Genomic DNA, 24,815 nt, shown 5'->3' with positions numbered 1-24,815 from the left:
TGGTAAATGGAAGTATAGAGAGCATGCGAGAGAGGCCATGTAGTGTTGGGTTGAAAGGGTTAATGAAGCAGAACAAGCAAAGTCACAGGACCTGTCTCCTAGCAGGCAGAGCACCATAACTTCACAAATTACCTAGGTTTTTAATGTTGTTTTATCAAACACAAAAATCCTTCATACCAGTTAATCTCAAACTTTTACCTGAGAATTTTGTAAGAAGATGACTGTAAAACACACAGGATGTGATGTACATATGAACACAATCATATATATGAGATATGTTAACATTTTGTCTACATCATAATAGAAGAAATGACTAGATCATATCACAAAGACTAAGGCTTTTCCCAGAAGTATGTGACTCATCTGAGAGCCTAGAAAAGACAAAATGTACAATGGCTCCAAAGACTTCAAGTGGCTCTACAGAAAGTCCCAGACACTGAGCAGCAGCATTATCTATATTAATGTGAACTCCAACATACTATCACATTATAGAAACATGCAATTAGGGGAAAGTGTTAACGTAACCAAGTATATGTTGGGGCTGTGTGAGAGTCCATGGTTTTGGCCCCTAGGACAGCAAATAAAACAATCCTCTGTGGAGGTAAAGGTGATTGTAACATTAAAGACTGATCACGAGAGCAAATGCTTTTGTCAAGTGTATGAGTTCTTGACTATAAAGCACTGAAATAATTTTGCTCATTAAATACTGAATAATCTGTGTCTTTTCTTTTAAAGGATTGGGAGACCCAGCTTGCTTTTACGTTGGTGTAATTTTTATTTTAAATGGACTAATGATGGGATTGTTCTTCATATATGGTACATACTTGAGGTAAGACTGGTCAAGACAAGAGAGTGAGCCTATAAAAACTGGTTGATACCTATTGACTAAATGAAAAGGAACCTTGATGAAACCAACTTACTGGCTATAGGCAATTTTATAGAACTGATTTTCCATAACCAGTGCTATGCAAACATATAATGAGATTCCACTGTAGAACACCTTACAGGCCTCTCATTTTACCCTTTTGGGAATTTTTGAAAACTAAGATTTATTAACAAAAATGTTACTGAGGATAGAGTTCATGTGTAAATTATGACATTACTTAGCAGAATGTTGTTTCTAATTTTGTGCTTTTTGACACGAGATTTTTAAAAGCTATGCTTTTTTTTAATATAATTTGTGGAAGACACATTTGTTAGCTAGTCTTTCTTGATAATTATCATGGTTTTGTTTGGAGTGCAGATGTGCCTTGTCTCAGGTCATGAAGTTACTTATGACTCATATATTACTACCCCACTCGCCATTGTTCCTCAGGAGAGCAAAATGAGGTTAGCTTTTGTCACTGAAAATTGAGGCAAAGTCAGCCTTGGTTCTATCTAGGAACACTTTGTCACAAACTACAGGCTCAGCTGCCCTTTCTCTATTTCTTCTTGCTTTTGCTTTGATGTTCTGTCTGGAGACATCTTGTGACTTGTGTTGTTGGGGGAAGGAAGACCATAGAGATAGGAACTATACCTGGCTCTACCCAGCAAAGCATCCTTGCACTGATGAAACACTGCCAACAGATAACTTGTTTTCCATTTTTTTCTTGGATGATATAATATGTATCCACGTTGCTAAACTACTTTGTCAGATATTTTTGGTTTCTTTTGGTGAAATATATTCCCATGCCATTAGCTTTCTTTACAATGCTATTTTTGAATCACATAAAATTAGAAGTGAAAAATACTGGACTTAGAGTCTAGGGACAATATCTCAACAAGTGTCCTCTGCTATTGTGCTTTGCCTTATATTTTTAGACAGGATCTCTTGCTGAAACTGGTGATTACTGATTGGGTAGATATTCTGGTCAATGAACATCCTTGATCTTCCTGTCTCTGCCTCTCAGTTCTGGGATTACCAGCTTTTTATGTAGGTACTAGGGATCCAAATTCATGTCTTCAAGTCATGCTTTTGGGATGACTGGTTGTGGAACCATAAAATTAGATCTCTTGACATTCCCCTAAACAAAACTCAACTATAAATGCTCAAAGAAAAACCTTAATATAAATCCTTGAGATCTCTGGTACAGGAAAACGCTAAAAGATACAGACATAAGCAAGGACTTTCTTAATAAGGTTCTAATAGCTCAGGAAATAATTGCTAGTATGTCCTGTCACTATCTAAATGCAGCTGATCTAGTCTGATCTTGGAAGTTAAGCAGGACTGGGCCTGGCTAATACATGAATGGGAGAAAATAATTGCAAGAATCAACAAATTGTATGAAATTGAAATGCTTTTAAATGGAAAAGGCAATACTTTGCAGAATTAAGACTCAGACCACATAATGGGAGAACAATTCCAAAAGACTCAAAGTGAACACATCATAGAGCTACCTGTAAATCCATTTTTATTGCTGCACTAATCACAACATGCAGAAAGTAGAAAATAGCCTAATTATCTGTCAACAGATAAACTGATGAAGAAGATGTGGCATATATACCCAGTGGAATATTTTGAGCCCTAAAGAAGAAAGAAATGACATTTACAGCAAAATGATGCATATGAAAAATCATTCTTTTAAGTAAAATAAGTCAGACTCAGAAAAAAAAGCATGTTTCATACGAGGAACCTAGATTTCAGTAAAAGTATGTGTGTGTCTATGTGTGCATGCAGGGAATCTTGAGAGGTGAAGAAGGTTCTTAAAAGTGGTGATGAGGGGCTGGAGAGATGGCTCAGAGGTTAAGAGCACCGACTGCTCTTCCACAAGTCCTGAGTTCAATTCCCAGCAGCCACACGGTAGCTCACAACCATCCCTTATGAGATCTGGTGCCCTCTTCTGGTGTGTGGATATACATGGAAGCAGAATGTTGTACACATAATAAATAAATAAAATCTTCAAAAAAAAGTGGTGATGAATAGAAAGAATAGAGAACACATGCAACAAGAAAGTGGAAGGGGCTGGAGAGTGATGGATCAGAAGTTAAGACCATACTGTGCAGTCCACAATCACTGTCACCAGAGTCCCAGGGGCTCCGGTGCTGTCTTCTGGCCTCTAAAAGCACCTGCAGACATGTAATGCACACACAGGCAAGCAGAAGTGGGAACTGACTAGGAAAGGGAAGAGAACCAATGGAAGGGGAGAGAGTTTAGGAGCAGTGTAGGGGAGACCATAGCTCAATGACACATTTGTATGAATACGCCATGACAAAACTCATTGTATGCTAACCTAAATAAAATCTAAAAGTAGCAAAGGAGGTGTGGTGCATATATACAGTGGGCTTTATTCAGCTATAAATAAAAAATAAAATTACTTCACCTGAAAGAAAATGTATGTAACTGGAGAGTATCCTAATTAAGTAAAATAAACTAACAAAGATAAATGCTATGTTTTCTTTTATATGTAGAGTTAATCCAGATTGGAAAATATAAGCTGAGTCATGTAATTAGAAGGAATATTATTATTGGGAGACAGGGCGCTAATGAGTATGAAAGTAGGAACAGGAGTAAGTAATGGGCTGGGTGGTTCAGTGGTTAAGAGCATTTGGTGTCCTTGTGGATGACCAGTGTACAGATTCCAGCATCCACATGGAAGGTCACAACCACCTGTAATCCCAGTGCCAGAGGGTATGACATCCTCTCTGACCTCCTTGGGCACGAGGCATGCACATTTCTGGTGCACATATATACACGCATGCAGGAAAACACTCATAAAGTAAAAATGATGAAATGTAATGGGGGGGGAAGGAAAACATGCATAATGTGATTCTCTGAGTCTAGATTTTTGGGGATATAATAGTTTATATAATATAGGTTAGAAATTAACTACGTATATTTTATGTATGATATATTTATGTATGTGTGCATCTGGGGGATGAAAGCAGAAGGCAGACCAAAAAGAATGCAAAGTGAGGAAGGAACAAAAGAATATAATGGACTGAATATGTTCAAGGTAAAATCATATGTACATACATAAATGTATATTTACATGTATGTATATATATGAAATGTCATAATGACACCATTAAATTGTATGCTAACTAAAAAATTTCTAAAAGAAAACTGAAATGACTTGAGATGCTTTCCCTTCTGATGAATGTAAGGAAACCCACAATGCCTTATGACATCCTTTCACACTTCACACACCTCTTCCTAAATTTATTATCTTACTATGTCTACACAGTGGTCAGGGCTATTACCACAGCTTGCTGTTTTTATTATTTTTTTCATTCTATTACTTCCTCCTTTCATTCAGCATTTATTGTATTCTAAGCTGAAGAAACAGTGATGAGCAAGCACATACAGACACTGCTGGCTTGGTGTTTATAACACAGAGGTCTGGAATGTTGGCCACAGATGAACGTGTAACAAGACAGGAAACACTACACAATATGGATCTGAACATCTGTCATGATTATTAGGCACCACAGGTCTGATGTGTAGAGTCTACAGTGTGGTTCCTGTCAGAGTATTTGCAATCAATAAAACAGTTATGAGTTACTGTCAAGTGAAATTGTTAGTCTTTGCCTTTAATCCCTCAATCACTTAAGCCTAATTACAGAGGACAAAAATCGGCTCCATTTACATCATTGACAGAATGGCATACAGACCAAAGTGCTGGGTTGTGTGTGTAAAATTATTTTATGCTCGTGCTTTATTTAGAAAATATTTTGATGTAATGGCAAAGTTGAGATTGTAGTATATCTACATCTTGTGTCTTTATACTGTCAAAACTAAAACACCAACTACACAGGCAGGAAATGCTTGTGAACTTATGGCTCAGTATTCATGTTTTAAGCGTAGAAAATGTGTTAATTCTGAGATAATTTTGTGGAAGGAACCTGTATGTGGCATGCTATGACTGTGTGCTTCATTCTTTTTACAGTGGAAGTCAGCTTGGAGGTCTGATTACAGTAATGTGCTACTTTTTCAATCATGGAGAGGTTTGTTTTCTATTCAATCTTTTTAAAACATAGAGTGGCTTGTATGAACATGGAAATATAATCACTAAACTACTATGATTACATTGTGCTGTGACCATGAGATACTTTTGCTTTCCATCCTTTAATTATTTTGTGTGTTCATTAAAATTTTTTTTATTCATTGTACGTATCAACCACAGTTCCCCTCCCTCCCTTCCTTCCACTCCCCTGACCTTCATATCTTAAAGTACTTTATGTTGTAAATTGATATGCTAATTGTATTAATCTTAAATTACAAATCAGTAAAATTTAAAAATATGAAATCTATCAACATTTTGGTGCTTATTTTTTTTGTAGTAAATGACAGCTTGGTACTCCCTGAATCAGGCACTTTATGCATGCCATTCACTGCTGTTAAACCTCTGGTAGGCGGGTGTTATCTTCACCATACAGGTTACAAAACTGAAATCAAAAGAGTTATATTTGTAAGGATTCAGGCATTATGCTGGCCTGCCCCTGTCACCTGGAAGAATGCACATAGGCAGTACCCTGGTCAGCCCAGGGTTCCGTGACTGTGGAGTCTGCACGCAGGTGCAAAGCACCCTTTAAAAGACAGATCCCCTGCCCACTTACACTCTCTTCCTGCTCTCTTTTCCTCGCTCTCTTCCTGCTGTTCTCCTGGCACAAACAGGAATTTTCCTGTCTCCATCTTCTTTTCTGTCCTCTCTCTGTGTCACTTTACCTCTTTTCTCGTTCCTTCCCCACCTCTCCCCTTTCTAATAAAACTTCTCACTTAAGCTCTGTCTGCTGGGCATGTTTTCCCCTTTCACTCACTGTTGCCTGCATGGAATCCTGCCATGAAATCCACACGAGGTTCCCCTCCAGCTTTAGCATACTTAACAAAAAATTTCATGATGAAGCTGGGCTACCTGTTTTGTGTTGGTCTGGCTCTAAAACCTCACTTTCCTCTCTTTCTGAAATATGAACCTACCCTTTTCTTCTTTTTCCTTTTTCAGAGAGGGTCTGACTATGTCTTCTAGGCTGGCTTAAAAACTTCTGAGTCTCCTGCTTCAGCCTCCTAAATGCTAGAATTGTGTTGCCTGCATACCATGTCTGGCTTTGAAAGTTCTTTTTTTAAAGAGATTTTATTTATTTATTATGTATACAACATTCTGCTTCCATGTATATCTGCACACCAGAAGAGGGCACCACATCTCATAACGGATGGTTGTGAGCCACCATGTGGTTGCTGGGAATTGAACTCAGGACCTCTGGAAGGGCAGTCAGTGCTCTTAACCTCTGAGCCACCTCTCCAGCCCCTGAGAGTTCTTTTTTTGAATGGTAAGAACACTTAGCACGACATCTACCATGTTAATAAAGTTGTGATTCTACAATACAGTATTCTAAAAGATTTCTTATGTGTGTGTGTGCACATGCGTTCCTGTGTGGATGTGTGTGTGTGTGTGTGTGTGTGTGTGTGTGTGTGTGTGTGTGTGTGTGTGTGTGTGTGTGATTGTGCTTGTGGAGTCCATAAGAAGGTGTCATATCTGATGGAACTGGAATTTCAGGCAGTTTTGAGTCATCATGTGGGTACTGGGAACTGACCACCAATCCTCCTGCCTTCAGATCCATCTTTCCAGCCCCCAGATTAAACAAAATGTTGCAGGGCGGATCTCCAGAACTTGTTCATCTCACATAATTGAATTCTATGCCGTTGCTCTTCCCAGTGATTTAACATGGTGCTGGCCTGACAACAATCACACAATTCATTCAGGAGCTGCCCCATTCCTTTGCTGCTCCTACTGAATTATTCTTCCTTCTCTGTAACAAAATAATGAATTCAAAACAGAATTCACAGTAAGTCATCCTAAAAAGACACAGTAGGGTTAAAAGGCACTCCTTCAAATGCTTTATGATATGTTGGATTCATTGTGGCTGTGCTCCATATTCTTGACAATGTATTAGATGTGGAATGCATGGTAAGAAGTGAGAATCTGACTATTAATGTTTGGAATCAAATGTGCTTATGTGGCCCAGGTTACATGCAAGTGATGCCTTTATCTTCTGTTATAGTGAAGAAATTTAAAAATCAGTTAGATAAAGGACTAACCAAAGCCACACATAAAATGCTTTAAATATATGACATTCAATGAAAACAAATGTCTTGCCAATCAACCATCTGTTGGCACAAAGAAAAGCATTTTATTTGGGTGTGCCAGACTTTGGTGGACTGAGTTTGGATTTGGAAAACAAACCATCACCCTTTTCAAGGTTTACAAGTTCAGTTACAAGTTATAACTTTCTGAGGCTAAGGTAATCAGACTCCTACCTGGTGATTAAAACTTAAATTCTTTCTATAAAGTTAGGGTTTCTGATAGAAAATTTTGTTTACAGTGAATGTTGATCCATGTGTCTTAAGACAGTCTAAATAGGTATATACACATTTAATATTTTCACTTTGTTCATTTCTAGCAATTCTCAGTACTTTAAATTGTTTTTACAAACTTAACTCATATAGGATGTATTTGATTAACTCGAAAGTCAATCTTGATGGCTGGTTATGTATATATTAATTGGAACTTAATATGTATAGACTCTTGATATTTGCAAATGCTCCATGTTTTTGGTTAAGATGGTTTCCTTGCCAGATCATGTATCTGAAAGCTCCAAATGCCAGGCTCAGGCCTGCAGGGCTGTGGTGAACTCTGGGCCAGTAGTCATCATAGCACCCATTCTTCTTTATTTTTCTTTTTTGTTTCTTTGGCTAAATTTTGTGCGATTTGATATAGTTTTTACTTGTTTCCGAGTTTGATAGTTAATAGCAGTTCCCTTACCATGAGAGAGAATGTCAGAGGACCAGAAGCCATGCCAGATAGTGAGAAATAGGATCTAACGAGCCTAGTATTAAAATTCTAAAAGTAAGCCAATCCTCGAGTTTAAGTGAGTAACATTCAGTTTAATGGAAAATAATGCAAACTGTTTTATGATTTCAGGCCACCCGTGTGATGTGGACACCACCTCTCCGGGAAAGCTTTTCATATCCATTTCTTGTACTTCAGATGTATGTTTTAACTACTATTCTCAGGTAATTTTAATCATAAAACAAGGCTAAATAAATTATGTTTTTATCTTTTTTAAATTTGCTTTAACCTAAGTCATAATTATCAAAGCTATGTTTTACAACTTTTTTTTTGGTTTTTCGAGACAGGGTTTCTCTGTGACTTTGGAGGTTTGGAGGCTGTCCCGGAACTAGTTCTTGTAGACCAGGCTGGTCTCAAACTCACAGAGATCTGTCTGCCTCTGCCACTCGAGTGCTGGGATTGAAAGCGTGTGCCACCACCGCCCGACTGTTTTACAACTTTTTATAAAATGAATTGAGTAATAAGATGATCACAGCATAAATTTGTAAACTTTTTCTAACATTGAAAATGGTTGCCTGAAGGTTCTAGGTTTAAAAGAAAGATGTATTTAATTTTCTTTTGTGTGAAAAATATTTTGCCTACATGTGTGCACATTCACTTTTTACATGCCTGGTGCCCACAGAGGCCAGAAGAGTGTGTCAGATCTCCTGGAAATAGAGCTACAGATGACTGTGAGTCACCATGTGAGCGCCATGTGTCCAGCCCCATTCAAAGGTTTTTGAGAAACAAGGAGGTACTTTCTCAAGGCTAACATACTTCACCTTTTTGTTTCCCAAACTGTGTCTTTGAAATAAAATTAACAATGTGCTATGAAAGGGGCTCCATTTGTGAATGGATTTGGGAGGTTGTAAATTTTATAGTCTCAAAGAGTGTATGTCACACACATACACACACACACACACACACACACACAAACACACACGGGAATATGAATGTTGTACATACATGTAATAATTTCTGAATGATGTTTCTAATAGTTCAGCTAGTTTCAAATTAACTGTCTTGGACATGGTCTGGATGAATTAAGTTTTAAGCATTATGGAAATGTAGAAGGTCCAAGAAATAAAAAGAGTAGGATACTATAAATAACTTTGTTATATGAATACATTTCTCAGAATGTTGGTGACATTTGTCACTGAATGAGATCAGGATTATGTCCTCTAAACTCACAGGGACTAACCATGTCTACCTTATATGAAAATCCTTACTGCTTTCCTCACTTCCCTCCTTTTTCTTTCTAAAACTGTATACCATGTATTTAAAAGTACCCATAGAAGCAGGAATCCTGCCAAATTTAAATCTTTAGCCATAGAATACTTAGCCCGTGAAAACAATTAAGGCACACATTTGTTACTTTTTTTTTCATTTCTTTTTTTTCCCAATTTTTTAATTTGAATTAGAAACAAGATTGTTTTACATGTCAATCCCAGTTTCATCCCCTTCCCCTCCTTCCCTATCACCCCCCCCACTAAAACCCTACGTATCACATATCCTTTCTGCTCCCCAGGGAGGGTGAGGCCTTTCATAGGGGGTCTTCAGAGTCTATCATATCCTTTGGGATAGGGCCTAGCCCCCCCCCCCAATGTCTTGGCTCAGGGAGTATTCCTCCATGTGGGATGGGCTCCCAAAGTCCATTCCTATGCTAGGGATAAGTACTGATCTACTACAGGAGGCTCCATGGATTTCCGAGGTCTCCTCATTGACACCCATGTTCCTGGGATCTGGATCAGTCCCGTGCTGGTTTCCCAGCTATCAGTCTGGGGACCAAGAGCTCCCCGTTGTTCAGGTCAACTGTTTCTGTGGGTTTCACCACCCCCATACCCACCAGGAGAGGAAGAGACTCCTGCTATACCCTCCAGAAGAAAGGGTGGGAAGAAGATATTTGCATTGGCTATGGGCTGAATAAAGGTGGCTTGTGCACCCTGAGCTGCCTGCAGATCTTGAGAACAGGCTGCTTCCTGGTGTGTCAGCAGTTAGGGGTTGAATCTGTTCCCAGTTCAGGTTTTGATGTTTATTCCTTAAATTGTTTACTTAGAAATATTATAGAGAAAGATGCTACCCTCTCTCTTTCCAGGAGATGATGTTTGTTCATTTGAAATAATACTAGCCAACTAATTGGTGTGTAGGCAGAGTCATACAGTGAAATGTGTTGGTCAGGACCTTGAAGGAATGGACTCTATTTAACTAAAACCAATTTTGTCTGAAAAATGCAAGAATATCAAGTGCTTAGGAGGATTTTGTGCTTTGCTTGGGACATGGGGCTTGAAAATAAGGATCCCTCCCACCCCAGGTTGTGCAAAAGGTGAAGCTGCAACCACAGATCTGGTTTGTTCTTTGCACAGATGCTTACATTAACTTTTTCATACTCTAAGAGAAGCTACACTTTGGTGAAAGATGTTGGTTCTCAAAATCGTACTGTTGCAGAATGCACAATTTAAATGCCAACTGCAGCAGATAGACTGTTCTAGCTTTGCTGTTTTAAGAACTCCCCTGGAGTCCCCCACAAGTGTTGGTGCACACCTTGACAGCTTGTGTGCTTCTCCTCACTATTTTCTGAATCAGTTGAGTGAGCAGGTTTGGGAAGGACTTCTCTGTGTACTGAGAGAAACCCTGAGGGCACAGGAACAGTGTCATGTCCTGTTTCCTGAGCTTTGCCTGGAGGATTAAAATTGAATGACAAACATGTTTTTATAAGGAACTAAGTTACATTTAAATAATTTAATTTATTGAAAAAATTTGTACAATACTCTTTCTAAGTATCTGTTTTTGTTTTATTTAAGCATTTTTATTTTTCAAGTTTTAAAAGTAATTTTAGTAAACTGATTTCCAAAATTATATTTTGTTGTGTTTTATAAAAAGTAAGGAGATTAGTTAGATTTTTTTTGTTTCTGAGCCACTGGCTGTCTTTACAGCAGAACTTACTGGTGTTGCTTCTCTCCATCAAGGACTTCCACCGCTCACATGAGACACTACATGGCACTCTGTTTCTCCACTGTCGCTTTTATGCTTCCTTGGCAGTTCGCTCAGTTTATACTTTTTACACAGGTAAGACGGTTTAAACTTATTTAAGATGAATGTATATGTCCATGGATGTTCTAGTAGAGGGTTTAGAATGATTGTTTCATATTTTTTTTTGAGGTAAGCTTCAAATTTACTCTGCCACCCAAGTTGGCTGTGAACTTGTGATATTGCTACCTTCACTTCTCAAGGGCATGGGTAACAGAGGCAACCACCAAACCTAGCTGATTTCATTTATACTTTCAAGGACTGTCAAATTAAGGGATGAGCATAAAGTATTTTTTTTGTTTGTTTTGTTTTGCTTTGTTTTTTAAAAATGTCTGCATTCTGTCTGTTTTGTCTGAGGAGCGAAATTTTACCAAGAGATGTATCTCAAGTTTTTTTTTTTTTTTTTTTTTTTTTTTTTTTTTTTTTTTTGGTTTTCTTTCTCCCCTCACCTCCTCTCTTTTAGTTCTTTGAGACAGAATTTTTCTGTCTAGCCCTGGCTGTCCTAGAACACACTCTGTAGACCAAGGTGGCCTCAAACTCACAGAGATCCATCTGCCTCTGTTTCCTGAGTGCTGAGATTAAAGGCATGGGCCAATACCACCTGGCCATTTCCCAAGCTTTTATCAAGATCTCGCTTATGTGAATTGAAGCTGTATTCATTTTCCTAAAATACTTACGCAATTAGTAGCAAGAAATTATACTTGTGAAATAGAGTAAAAGGGCAATGTGATGAACATCTATGGCAATAAGAATACTCACCTAGGGGCTTACCACCAACAGTAATGCTCTGTACCAGAATTATGGCATGAATTATGACTTCAGCTCAATAAGCACAGCATGTATAAAGAACTTTTCAAGGATTATCAGTTCTTATTAGAGGTAGCTGTAACACAGATCATTTTAAATTCATCGTGTGTGCAGCCAAATAGTATAGTATAAATAACTTGTATGTGTGGGTATTTTACCTGCATGTGAGTCTGCGCAGGACATGGATGCAGTCTCTGCAGGGAACAAAAGAAGGTGTTGGATCTCCTAGAACTGGAGTTACATTGGTTGTTACGTGCTGCAGTGTGAATGCTGGGAATCAAATCCAGGTTCTCTGAAAGAGTAGCTAGTGCTCTTAACCACTGAGCCATAACTTTTTAACAAGTCAACTCATTGTAAGCAAATTTATCAATCAAGTAGTACTGATGAAATCATGTGAGAAGTTTTTTAAGTGGAGTCTAAATTGTATTAGTGACTTTCCAACCATTCAAAGCATATTCAAGTCTTATTTTCTTACCTAAAACATGCAGTTATATTTGTGTTTATATTTACATATTAATGGGGAGAATCAAAGTTTTTTTTTCTGGGGATATTAGATTCCACTTTTAATAAGGGTGATGGTTAGTTCATGTTCCCTAACCATTTTGTCTAAGAAATGGGTATAAAGGAAAGATGGCCCACATTTCAAGGACAGAATGATGACAGAGTCACAGGAACCAAGGAGTGTTGATCTGACAAGGCCTTAGACACGATCATTCCAAGATGCTAAGAATTTTGCCAGCTAGATTTTAATTTGTAATTTATTCACTTTACCTTTGGAATCTCTAGGTATGTTGGAAAAATTGTTGCATCAGGGGAAAGTGAGATTACTGATGAAAGAAATTGTAAAACAGTTTAAATTGTTTTAGACAAGATAGTGCTGTCTCATTTTTATACCAAACAGATTTATCAATTAAGTTGTCTTTCTTTATATGACTGATTTTCAGTCTGAGGTCCATTACTAGTTCATATCTTGGGTGACTGCATGCCTTTATGCTATTGCTAATATAGCAAGGTCTTCTTCATTGCTCAGAGTTTCTCCTTCTGTCACCATTAATGCTTTAGGGCAAGGAAAAGTCCCATATACCCTAGCCTAAGCATGGAAGCTTGAATGCAGACTGCTTGCATTGGCAATACCCATCAGGTATTCTGTGCATTGTGGAAGAAGCCATCACACCATTTCTGACAAGACACTTCCCTCTTCTGCATGAGAATGTGGCCTTTCATTAACTTGCCAGCTCTTCCCCGGGACACACATGAATGCGGCTTGTTCATTATGTTGCCAGGCACATTGCTTGGTGACTGTCCAGTTGCACTTGAAATGGAAGGACTCCTGAGTCTACTGCAGTCTACCTGAGGGTATAACCAAACCTAGTGCTTGTTTGCTTAAGGAAACTTATGTTTTTCAATCAATCAATTTTTAAATGAGCTTACAAAGCAACTGCTTTCCTTATGACATTTTCATACATCACTCAGTTTGGTTATCCCTTCCCCACTCTCACTCCTTCCCAACCCCACCATCGCATTTCTCTGCTGTTCTCAATTAGTCCCACTCTTATTCTGTCTGCTTGAATATCTCATTGTACTCCATTTTCTTTCCTGCAGTCCTCCATGAAAGCCTCTTTCCCCCTGTATCATGGGCTTGCTTTCTATTTCCTGGACTCTGTATATCGTCACTGAAAAACAAATACAAGCATAAAAATTAGAAGCTTAGTACAAGTGTGTTCTGTCACAGGATGTAGAGTCCTTTGGGTGATGCCAAAGAGTGGTACAGGTAGTCATATAATAGTTTCATTGTATGTTTTTTTTCTCCAAATAAATCTAATCATTAAAGTTAAAAACAGTGATTTCCCCCATCCAGGTTGGCATGTCAGCTGGTGTCACTGTTCATATCTTGTTTTAGCTACCATATGGTTGAGATATCATAGTTGGAGCTTCTTTGTCAAATGTAGAAGATACAGTATTACAGCAGGCATACTGGTCCTTGCTCTTACAAGCTTTCCATCTTTTCTGCAACGTTTCCTGGGCCTTGGGTGTAGGAATTGTGTCATATTGTATCAACTGGGGCTGTGTACCCCCCCAGTCTTACTTCCTTGCATTTTGACCAGTTATGCCTTTCCATAATGATCTCTATCTGCTGAAAATGAAGCTCCTGCTGCAAAATGAATTTTCTTTGATGGGGAATCAGAACTAAATTTATCTCTAAATATAAGGATACGTATTTAAATGCAGCTAGAAATAATCTGATTTGGGAATGCAGAAGTAGCAGGTTCTCCTCTAGGTTGTATTAATATATTTAGGAATACATGCACCACATATATTATATATATCCACAATTAAATAAAAGAGGCTGGAGGCCACGAGAGAGAAGGTGGTATATATGAGTGGAGTCAGAAGGAGGAAAGGGAAAGAGAAAAATGTTGAAATTATATTTTAATTTAAAAAAAAATAAAAAAGGTTTTCCTGGGGGTAAAGAAACAAACACAGCAAGGCACAAACAAAGACTGCAGAATAGAGGGTCAACTTAGGAGTCCCAAATACTTGAGTGTGTGCTTTGACAAAAAGTAAGCTTTACTATAGCTGTGCGGGTTCCTTTTGAGGTCTTCTACTGTGTTTCACTGGTATATTTGTCTGTTTCTGTGCCAGTACTGTGCTGTCTTTTTCACTATGGCTCTATAGTAGAATTTGAGGTGAGATAATGTGATATTTCTGGCTGTGCTTTATTTGATTAGAAGCCTTGTGATTATCTGTGGCATTTTGTACTTCAATATGAATTGTAGAACTTTTTACTTCTGTGAAGAATGTCATTGGAACTTTGGAGGGGATTGCATTGAGTCTGTAGATTGATGAAAAAGTGTATTGTTACATCTCCAATCATTTGTGTACTTTTGAGGTCATTCTTCTATTGATTAATAGTTTTATACCATTAGGGTCTGAGAGCAAGCAGAGAACTATTTTATTTTTTGTTTATTAAGGCTTGTTTGGGGCTTATAATGTGGTTACTTTTAGACAAAGTCTAAGAAGAGTGTCTATATCCTATCTGATAGGTAGAATATTATCTATCAATTATATTTGACTTGCAACTAGCTGTGAGGTTTATTAACGCATTTTTATTTTTTAATTTATTTTTGTGTATGGGTACTTTGTCTGTGCACTGATAGCATTCCAGTTAAAACTCTTCCCTAACAGTTGCTTCTTTTCAATTCTGCTGTTGTGGAGATGTTCTCTAGTAATATGTGAGGTTCCGAACACTTCACATGTTTGGATGGCTATCTCTCTCTCTCTCTCTCTTTTTTTTTTACCTTTGGGACATTCTCAACTGTAATTTCTAGTCCTTTCTCTGGAGCAGTGGCTTTGGGACCCTTAGCTATCCTCCTTTGCTGCTGAATTCCCAAGTTTGAGGTCAGCTTCTGCCCAGCTTTATCTTCTCTGGAAGCAACTTGACATGTCACCTGCTCCTCTGAGCCATGGTGGGGGAGAGGAATTATCGGTATTGTAAATCTCCCAGTTTCATACCTCTGTACTCTTGAAAACTGTTCAGAATCTGATATAGTTTTCCAGAAGTACAGGCTGTGTCCCTGAAACTGTGTGGTGTTTGAGTGCTTTGGGCTTTGCATGGGGTAGCTGACTCTGAGCCCTATACCAGCTCTTCTTCTTTCTTGGAAAGACTCTGCCAAGGATTCAGGCTTGCTTGGTTTGGTGGGAATGTGATCATATAGTACTCCCCAACTCCCTAGTCCATTAATTCTGCCTATCCATTCCTCTTACCGTGTGTGTGTGTGTGTGTGTGTGTGTGTGTGTGTGTGTGTGTGTGTGTGTGTGTGTGTGTGTGTGTGTGTGCATTTCTGAAGCTTGTTCTCAATTTCTCTCCTCAATTTGGGACACAGTCTGTTTTATCTATATTTTCTTATATTGACTCTATCTTTCATCATCTCACAAAGGTATTCTCTACTCTGCCATCTTCCTGGAAATAATGAAACTCTTTTAATTGCAATTTGCCTATGGAGGCTTTTGTGTTTGACATTTCTGAGCCATGGTGGACTCTGCATCTACAAAATTGCACATCTCATTAACTCCTGAGCTGTTACTTGGGCATGAAGGTGCTTTCTTGACCTCTATAAGAGTTCCCACAGAAGAGAATCATCTGAAATTTCCACCTGGCAAATTGTGTCTCCTGTCCCAATGCTTCTGAGGGAACTAAAGAAGACCCCTGGTTGGGCATGGACATCAAGAACTCAGATATGCCTCCTTGAAGACAAAACAATGTCATCAGAGCATAGGTGTTGGGTATTTCCTGCATGTACGGAACTGGACAGAGGGCTTGCCTGTGTGAGTAACATTTGCTTCACAGCATGCTTCCAGTGCCAAGACAGATGCCAAAAGGTAAAGGAGGCTCAGCATCGACCACACGCCCACTGCAGAACTAGCTTTCTCCTCAGGCAGGCCTCTGAGTTCTGGTGATGGGGAAATGCACAAATCAGGTTTTCTTACCTGAACAATTTGAGTGTTTCCAAACCTCTTTGAGAGACAATGTAGCAGCTGTTTTATCCATATTAGGATTTTAGAGGTATTCAAATATTGATAAAGTTTGAAAAAGATTCCCAATTCAAAAAGTTCTGGTTCTTTGCAGCTTTTTATCTAGTTCTTTCTTCAGTGAACTTGAGACCTGGAGTTAAGGGTTCAAGGAAGGACAGTCTTTGTTCATAAGTCCACAGAACCTTCTACTCAAGAACAATGGGAACCTGATAGCCTTTGATATGAAATGCTGAAAAAGGCCACCAAATGTGTTCCCCACAGGCAATCTGATGGTCCTCTTTCTAGAAGATGTCATAACACTTCTCTTACTTGAGACCCAACCTCCCTCTCTACAAGCTTTCTCTTACTTGGCATCTTGTTAAATACTCCTAAAAATACATTCTAGGAGTGGATTTCTCCAGGTAGTTAGATATTTCTTTTGTTGTCATGATGCTTAAAATACAGTTTAAATTCTCTCTTTATAAACCAAGTAGCATATGACAATGAATATATATATATATATATATATATATATATATGTATGTAATAAACCAGTGTGTGTGTGTGTGTGTGTGTGTGTGTGTGTGTGTGTGTGTGTGTGTGTGTGTGTGGTTTCAAACCTCATAACTAATTTACTTTAAGATATCTGAACACATCTCTGATTTCAGAAACAAAAGTTTCCCAAGGACTTGGATAAATTGAAATCCCTCTTGTTTTCTGGAGACAAATTTTTATCTCTACTGAAGGCTACTCACCTTGAAGCCAGTGTCTAAAAGAAGCATCTGGAAGCAAGGTCGATACAAACATTTATGGATTGTTGCTAGGGATTATGGTGGTTTAGTAAAGTGGTGGCTTGTAGGTTCTTCAAGATCCGTGACTTCACTAGCATTCAGTATTTGGCTAGGTTCCCAGTGGCTGGCTCAATTTCCCTCTTGTCAAGTGGGTCTTAAGTCCAAACCAAGACCAACTGGTTACCATTAAGGTATATGTGTCACTACTGCACCCTTAGGGTTATCATGCCATGGTGGTTCTTGTTGTTCATAGGCATCATAGCTTCGTAGGACTGTTGGTTGCTTCCCTTCTTTGGAAGCTTATATGGGGCCTTCTGAGACTATGAAAGATAGTCCTCGAGGAGGAGGAGGCATTCAGGTCAGTTCCAGCTCAGGGGCTTCTGAGCCTTGTGTCTGAAGTAAGTGCATGCTGTCTTTAAGCAATAGGGGCCTTCCACCTTTTGGTAGCAACCATAGCAATAGCCTGCAATGTTGTGGGGCTCTCTTGGAAAAGCAACCCTGACCAATACCTCAAAGTAGGACTTCTTATGCTCAGTATTGGGTTTTTTCCTTTGGATCTAGAGAGAATGTTGTCAGTTCAGATGGAAAGGGGATATATATTATCAACTTATGCATACTATTTTTGGTAGATTATTAACCGAGTGATTCCTTATGACTTTTTCAGACATCTTTACTATTATTTTACCCTTTTTTCCTTTTGTATTTATCCACCTTCTCCTCAATTAGCGCCCCCTTCCCCACTTCTCCAGTCAGATCACTTGCACCCTGCTATTACCTTCTCTATTGCTTCCACAACCAACTACCCTGACAATGGTCCCCTTCTTCTTCACTTTCCTGGTTTGTAGTATTCATTAACCACTGTTTGTTTTTGCCTCTAAATTTTGAGAAGTCCTCAGTTGCACTTCTTTTCAATGTATGCTCCACCCTACTTCTTCCACTCCTCTTGAAATGTCAGTGTCACACAATGGGTTATGTGCCATGTGCTCTACCTCTGCTGTACTTTTCTCCATACATTTTCCAGGGTTTCTAATTTTGTGCTTTCCTCAGGATGTTTTAGTCTAACCCATTTTCTAGCACACTACTTCCTTGTTTATTCTGCTTTCAAACTTAGCAGTTGGGGTATTTTAAAAGAAGATTTATTTATTTCACTCGAACCCCTGGAGATAGTTATGAAGAGTTGTAATCCATCAGATGTGGGTGTGGGGAACTGAACTCCAAACTTCTGGAAGAACAACAAGTTCTCTTAACCACTGATCTATCTTCCCAGTCCCTCTGTTAGCTTCCTTATACCAATTACTGTAATATTTACTTACAAAATTTCAGTTTGCTTTCTTTCTTATGACTTTAATTGTTTCTTTGAATTTTTATCCCTACCTATTATGTCCTAGAGTGTATAGAACACAATTTGTTTGATGATGTCAAGTATGTTTTTGATTGTCCTGAAAGATAAGAATATTTTATCTATCTATCTATCTATCTATCTATCTATCTATCTATCTATCTATCTTTTCTATATAGAAAGAGATAGATAATAGATTTATATCTATATATCTATACATAATAGATGCAGATATTTGTAAAAAAAATAGGCAGGAAAAGAAAGTGGAATGGGGAAATTGTGACACCCTGAGCACATCTGGCCTTTCATATAGCATTTGCTGATGATCTGTGGTGTAGGAGATTTTTTATAGATCTATGTCAGGAGTCTTTGTGATAAGACCTTTTCTATTCCCATGCCTGGTTGGTTTTATATGTGATTTAGGATTAGCATAGGCTAAGTTGATGATCATTTTCAGAGAAAAATGAGTGTGTTCCCAACAGGCAAAAACACTAGCAATCTTGAGTTACTGTCACTGAATGAGATGATCCAAATGTGGGTTTTGTTCTCTCTGATAGCTTCCTTCTTTGTGGCTCACTTCTAGAATTAGACCTTTCAGGCCTGAAATCAAAGCTTAGAAATGTAGGATGCATCTCCTTTTTGGTGTGCCCTCCTCACAGTCTGCCTGCTTAGCCTGTTATTTTTCACCCATCACACAACCAGCATGCTTCAGTCATTAATGGAACTGCAATAACTGAAATTACCCAAATTGTCAGAGGTAGAGATTCCCCTTATTTCACGGAACTTATCTTCTTAGTTCTTAATTGGCTTGCTAATAACAATAGTAATGATAATAAAAATCCATGAATATTATGTACTAATATGCCTATAATTTTGTATGTCTTTCCCAGCTATTATGTTTCTAGTCTGGAAAGTTGGCTCAAGTTATTTTGCTCCTACAATCAGAAATACAACTGTTCCCTTGTATTTGCTTCTTCTATGAATAATGAACTGTGTATTTTCTACATGTTTTTCACTTTTGGGTTTTTATATTTTCATTTCAGATAGCTTCATTATTTCCCATGTATGTTGTGGGATACATTGAGCCAAGCAAATTTCAGAAGATCATTTATATCAACATGGTAACATTTTAATATTTATAAGTCTAAGATTGACATATCTCAGTTTGTAAAGCATAGCTAATTTTGTTTTATGGGGTACTTCTGTTAGTATTTCAGGTGCATGACATTGACAATATCTGAAGGGAAAGCTGGGAATGCACATGCTAGGCTCTGTTTTGTGCTGTGTTTTTTCTGGCAACCATACTAAAGATGGACTGTCCTCTCTAAAGCTTTTATGTTCTAAAGATGTGTTTATTCTTATTTTACATGTATGGATGTTTGTGCATGCGTGTATATGCATTGAATGTGTGCAGTGCCTAGAGAGCAAAGAAGAGGGCATCAGATCTCCTGGAACTGTAGTTACAGTTGGTTATGAGCTGCCATGTGGGTACTAGGAACTGAACCTTGGTCCTCTTTAGTCTTTATTTATACATTTTAATATTGTCATTAATTTTAAAATACATTTTACAACTGCTACTTTTAACACTGCGCAAATGTGAAATTTTGCAACTGAAATTTTATACTGTTGCAATTTTTATCATAGTTCACAAGTGCATCTTCCTATAAAACATAAAATGATAATAAAATCATAAAATAATGCAATGAAACATTAGTGAAAACATATTTATCATTGTTTATTATGTCACTCCATTATTCAAACTATAGAAACCATAATAGCACATGGAAAAGAATTTAAATTCTGCTGTAAGTAATTTATGATATTGCATTTTAATACTTAAATCATAACAGTAGCTTGAAATCCTACCATTATTTAGACAAACCCATCAATACTATAATCAATGACTTTTATGGTATGATCAAATTTTATAGCCTACTTATGTGAATATGTCATAATGAAATATATCTTGTATAGTCAATATATACTAATAAAAATGCTAAAGATATAATTATCTAACTTGCCTCCAAATTATGACTACATGTAATGACTGTGCATCATTTTTTTTCCATTTCTCAGGGTTCTGTTGTCCTTTGTTTCATTTTGATGTTTGGGAATCCAATGTATTTAAGTTCTTATTATTCCTCATGTTTGCTAGTGACATGGGTAAGTTCCAGAAAGTTTTATGCAGAAAGTTGCATAGGATTTGAGGGAAAGGGAGGATGTGAGTAGTTGTGTTGTTATGAAACAAAAAGGATGTTGGAAGCAAAGACATTAAAACTCAAGGGCGATCCCCAAAGATTCAGCTAGTGCACTGAGTCTGGGAAAGACCATTTTTGGTTTACTATTTCTAGTGTCTCATTATATTAAAGTGAGAGGGAACAGAGAATATTCTCAATTCTGGCTTATGCATATCAAAAGTGTGACTAAAATTAATAAAATGGTTCTTATTGAACCATCATTGTAAATATAAGAAATAAAATATGATGGTTTGTTTTCAAGGGGCCCTCAAACCAGCATAGGCCAATCTTCAAAGATTATTAACACCCGACCCCTCGTATCTCCTAGTCTGGGTATGCTGCCCAAATGTCAGCTAGTATATCACCTCATCCGCCCAAACCATAGTAGAAAATTAGTAATGGCCAACCTTGCCTGTAAGAGTCTGTGCCTGAGAAGTATTCGAATAAGCAGGGTGTGGCTACAGAGATGAACCCTCCATTTTTTAAATGAGAAAAACAGAGGGAAATACAAGGTCTAGATGGTGTGCAAGGTTGTCCCTTCTAATTACTTGATAATGCAGAGACAGAGGCAAGGTCATGTGTTCAACATCATAAAAACTGACTGAGTGCAGAGTGCAGTTGACTTTCTCAATGTGGTGCCAGACTTTTTCAGTATTCTCTACACCCCACTTTCTTTCCATAGGAGTTATCTTGCAGAGAGCAAACCATATAACTCACTGAGGTAGAAATGTGATTCAAGAGGCAACATCTCAGTACACAAAGCAACTTCCTCTAGCTGCAAGGAAGTTTCTCTTGTCCAAAAATGGAAAAGTCCATAATTAAGTCAGAGATTGCAGATATAACTGAGATGGGAGGGATTAATTGTGTAACATAAATGTTAATTTTCTTTCTTTCATTTTTTTGGTTACATGTCTTTTAGGCAATAATGCAAAAGAAGAATAAAATTCAAAGATTGGGATCCTCTGAACTCCAGTTTTGGGTAAGAGTTAACTTTTTTAACAGTTTCTTCTAATCTGTCTTATTTCTTAAAATGAGTGAAGAAGTAGGTTTCATTAAATAGAGGAAAACCAATGTAATGGGTATCTAGGTTCTTGTTGAGGCATTCCTGTACCACATGGTAAAAATGGAGAAAGATTTGCCCACTAAGTAGTTGATAGCATGACACTTAGTATGTAACAGTCTTAATTTCTGAAAAGTGCCATTTTGACATGTGAACAGTAAGTAGAACCATGTCTGTGGGCATTAAGATGATGCTACTAAATTGCACGTACAGATTTATTCTTTTAGCATTTTCCACTGGCAGAGATTGAGCGGGAATCCTCTCAATAACTAGGAGACAGAGGTGTGGAGAGAAATTTAAGCCAGGGACATGCTCCACCCTGAGGATTTGGCATCCACTATCCTTTTCTAGCCTCAATGGACTGCCATGGAGGCCATCAAAGCAGGTGACATGAAGACAGCTGTGTTAGTCATATTTCCATAATTGTGACAAAAATAACCAAGAAAATCACCCTGAAGGAGAAAAGGTGTATTTGTCCCATGTGTCAAAGGGACTACTCTGTGGCCACTTGGCCCTGTTGTTTCTGGGCAACAGTGACATAGAGCACTGTGGCAGCAAGCATGTGGTTACTCAAAGTTGCTCACCTTATGGCAGCCAGGAAGTAAAGAGAGAGGGATAGAAAGAGCTGGGGACCTTTCATGACAAAGTTCCACCCTCAAACTGTTAGTCTAGGAATTGATGAATGGATTAATATTGGTGAGATCAGAGCCCTTATGATCTAGTCACCTCCCAGAGGCTTTATTTGTGAACCCTGCTGCATCGAGAACTCTCTGTCTTCAGCACATGAGCTTTCGGGAACATTTAAGGCTCAAACCAAAATACCTGTAAAGAATGAGCTCTCTACTGCTTACATCTGGTATCTGCCACCCCCCTTAATGTCAAGAGGACTGGTGAGGGGCACTCTCTCCCAAAGGACAGCATGAGTGGGGAGTGAGATGAAACCACAAGAGACACCAAGTGAACTAAACTGACAAAAATAGCTCTGAAAATATTTTGAAAACTGAATTGCTGTTATAAAGAGTATATAAAAAGGTCAGGGATTATATAGGTTGAAATTGAGTATTATTATAGGTTAATATGGGGTGTTAAAATAGGTTTCACAATCTCTATTACATGATTCATAATGCACCAGGTGCGATAGCTACCACCAATCATAGCAAGAAAGAGACTTGAATTAGAAAAGTATATCAGGAAATATCAGTATTGAATTGAATAGGGTGGTAGTATCTTTTGGAGTTTGTATTTCTTTTTACTAATTATTAATTGTGTGAGTTTATATGATACAATGTGACCATTGGAAACATGTTTACAGTGATTAGAATACTTAACTTTTCCAACTCCTTAATTTAATAAAATGTATTACCTTGTAATAATCTCACATATTTATGGAATAAAATTTGGTATTTCGGTTCCTGTATACTATGCTAGGACCATCAGGATGACTCCCACCTCTTCATCATCACTTTGTGTTTAAAGCCTTTGCACACCTCTCTTCTAGTTTTCATAAAATACACAGAGGTTACCATGAACTATAGTGGTGCCTTGGTGTTGTGGACCACTAGAATTTACTCTGGCTAGATTGCCACTCTGTATTTACAGCCAAAGACAATGGTGCCAGTATATCAGAGGGACACCTGACACTCTATGTTTATGGTGCACTGTTTCCATGACTAAGACATGGAATCAATGTGGGTGCTTATTGGTGGCTGAATAGAAAAGGGGAAGGAAGTATGCCTAGGCATTGTGTAATTTATCACCTATAAATATATCCCATGATATATAGAAAATGCACTAAGCTGGAGGGCATTACACATAATGAAATAAGTCAGGCACAGAGAAGATTCTGCGTGCTCTTTCCATGGGTGTATGTTTTACAAACATTGACTGAAATGAGTTATAGTGATTACTGCAGGCTGTGAAGAATGGAGGGAGAGGGGGGAGGGAGATCAAACAATGGGCACTGAGATTATTTGATGAAGATTTTAAAATAGCCATCATAAAAATGCTTCAGTGAACATATTTATATTTGTTAGAAGCAAAGAGATTATAACATCTCAGGAAATAGAAGCTTTTAGGAAAAAGAACTTTGGAATTATATAATTGAAAAACACAGTAACTGTAAATTTAACATCTGGTGGATAAGCTCATGATGAATTATCGTGAGTAAAAGCATCATTGAAGATGGAGCAAGAGAAGCAATTTAAAAACAGACTGGAAATGTGACAGTACCTCAGAGATCTGATATCTAACTATCACCTATCTATCTATCTATCTATCTATCTATCTATTATCTATCTATCTATCTATCTATCTATCTATCTATCTATCTATCTATCGATATAGATATATCAGCTAGGGATGGGTTTTGTGAACTGACTTCCCAATCATATTAAAATGTAAACTTGCTTAATTTGTTCAGGTCACAAGCAGGCATCCCCAGTTATGTGAATTCTTGAATGAAGTAGTCCTGTCCCTCTGAGGTCAAGAAGACACAATTTAACTACCTTCCTCTCCAACCTTGGGATTTTACCATGTTTCTCATCCTGCCCCTTCAATCACTTTTCTGAGCATTGGCTTTAGCTGAGAATAATGATTAGGAATAAGACTGACTCTGTCTTCTAAGAGATTAAAAGGACTTTTTAAAAATTTTTTTGTTCTTGACAATTGTATTTATATTTAGGATATGTAGTGCCCTGGTATTTTTGGATCCTTTATAACAGTGTGACAGTGTCATCAAATTTAATTCCTCACCAATACATAGAACTGTAAATCAGCTTTTCTTTTTTTTTCTGTTCACTCTACATAGCACAGTAATGCATCTCACATGATTTGGGTTTGTTCTGCTATTTGTGGGTATCATTGAATATTTTAACTGAGTCATTTGTTATTTTTAAAAGTCAAATTCTATTTATTTTCTAGCTAATCCAAGGCTGTGCTTGGTGGAGTGGAACAATTATTTTAAAATTCCTGACATCTAAAATCTGTGGAGTTTCAGACCATGTAAGTACTTTCTCCTTAAAACACTAAAATCTCTAAAGATACACCACTGGGTGAGGGTTTGAAGCAGTCTATTTGTGTCTCTTCATTTGTCCGGGTCCCAAGCACATTATCTGCAGGGTGATTATAAATGCACAGGGAAAATGTGTCAGTGGATTCTGGTTCAGTCTCCTAGACACAAAACTAAGAATTTCCATAGTAGTCACTTGTAATATTTCAGCTAAAGATAAATATTGCTTAATT

At 37.8% G+C, this 24,815-nt stretch overlaps 1 protein-coding gene across 1 annotated transcript in view; it reads left to right on the top strand.

Annotated features, from left to right (window-relative positions):
• The window catches only part of Dpy19l2 (dpy-19 like 2), a 129,285-nt gene that overhangs the window by 40,061 nt on the left and 64,409 nt on the right, over positions 1 to 24,815 (top strand). Inside the window, exons 6-13 of the mRNA XM_027411697.2 lie at positions 736 to 829; positions 4,866 to 4,923; positions 7,896 to 7,987; positions 10,769 to 10,868; positions 19,322 to 19,399; positions 20,355 to 20,441; positions 21,435 to 21,494; positions 24,495 to 24,575. Of these exons, the coding sequence (XP_027267498.1) occupies positions 736 to 829; positions 4,866 to 4,923; positions 7,896 to 7,987; positions 10,769 to 10,868; positions 19,322 to 19,399; positions 20,355 to 20,441; positions 21,435 to 21,494; positions 24,495 to 24,575 (650 nt within the window). The remainder of the gene's footprint in view (positions 1 to 735; positions 830 to 4,865; positions 4,924 to 7,895; positions 7,988 to 10,768; positions 10,869 to 19,321; positions 19,400 to 20,354; positions 20,442 to 21,434; positions 21,495 to 24,494; positions 24,576 to 24,815) is intronic.

This window comes from Cricetulus griseus, chromosome 4 (genome assembly GCF_003668045.3).
Source record: "Cricetulus griseus strain 17A/GY chromosome 4, alternate assembly CriGri-PICRH-1.0, whole genome shotgun sequence".
Classification (NCBI taxonomy): Eukaryota; Metazoa; Chordata; class Mammalia; order Rodentia; family Cricetidae; genus Cricetulus; species Cricetulus griseus.
Note: the sequence above shows the minus strand (reverse complement) of the source record. Positions and strands in the feature narration are given on the sequence as shown.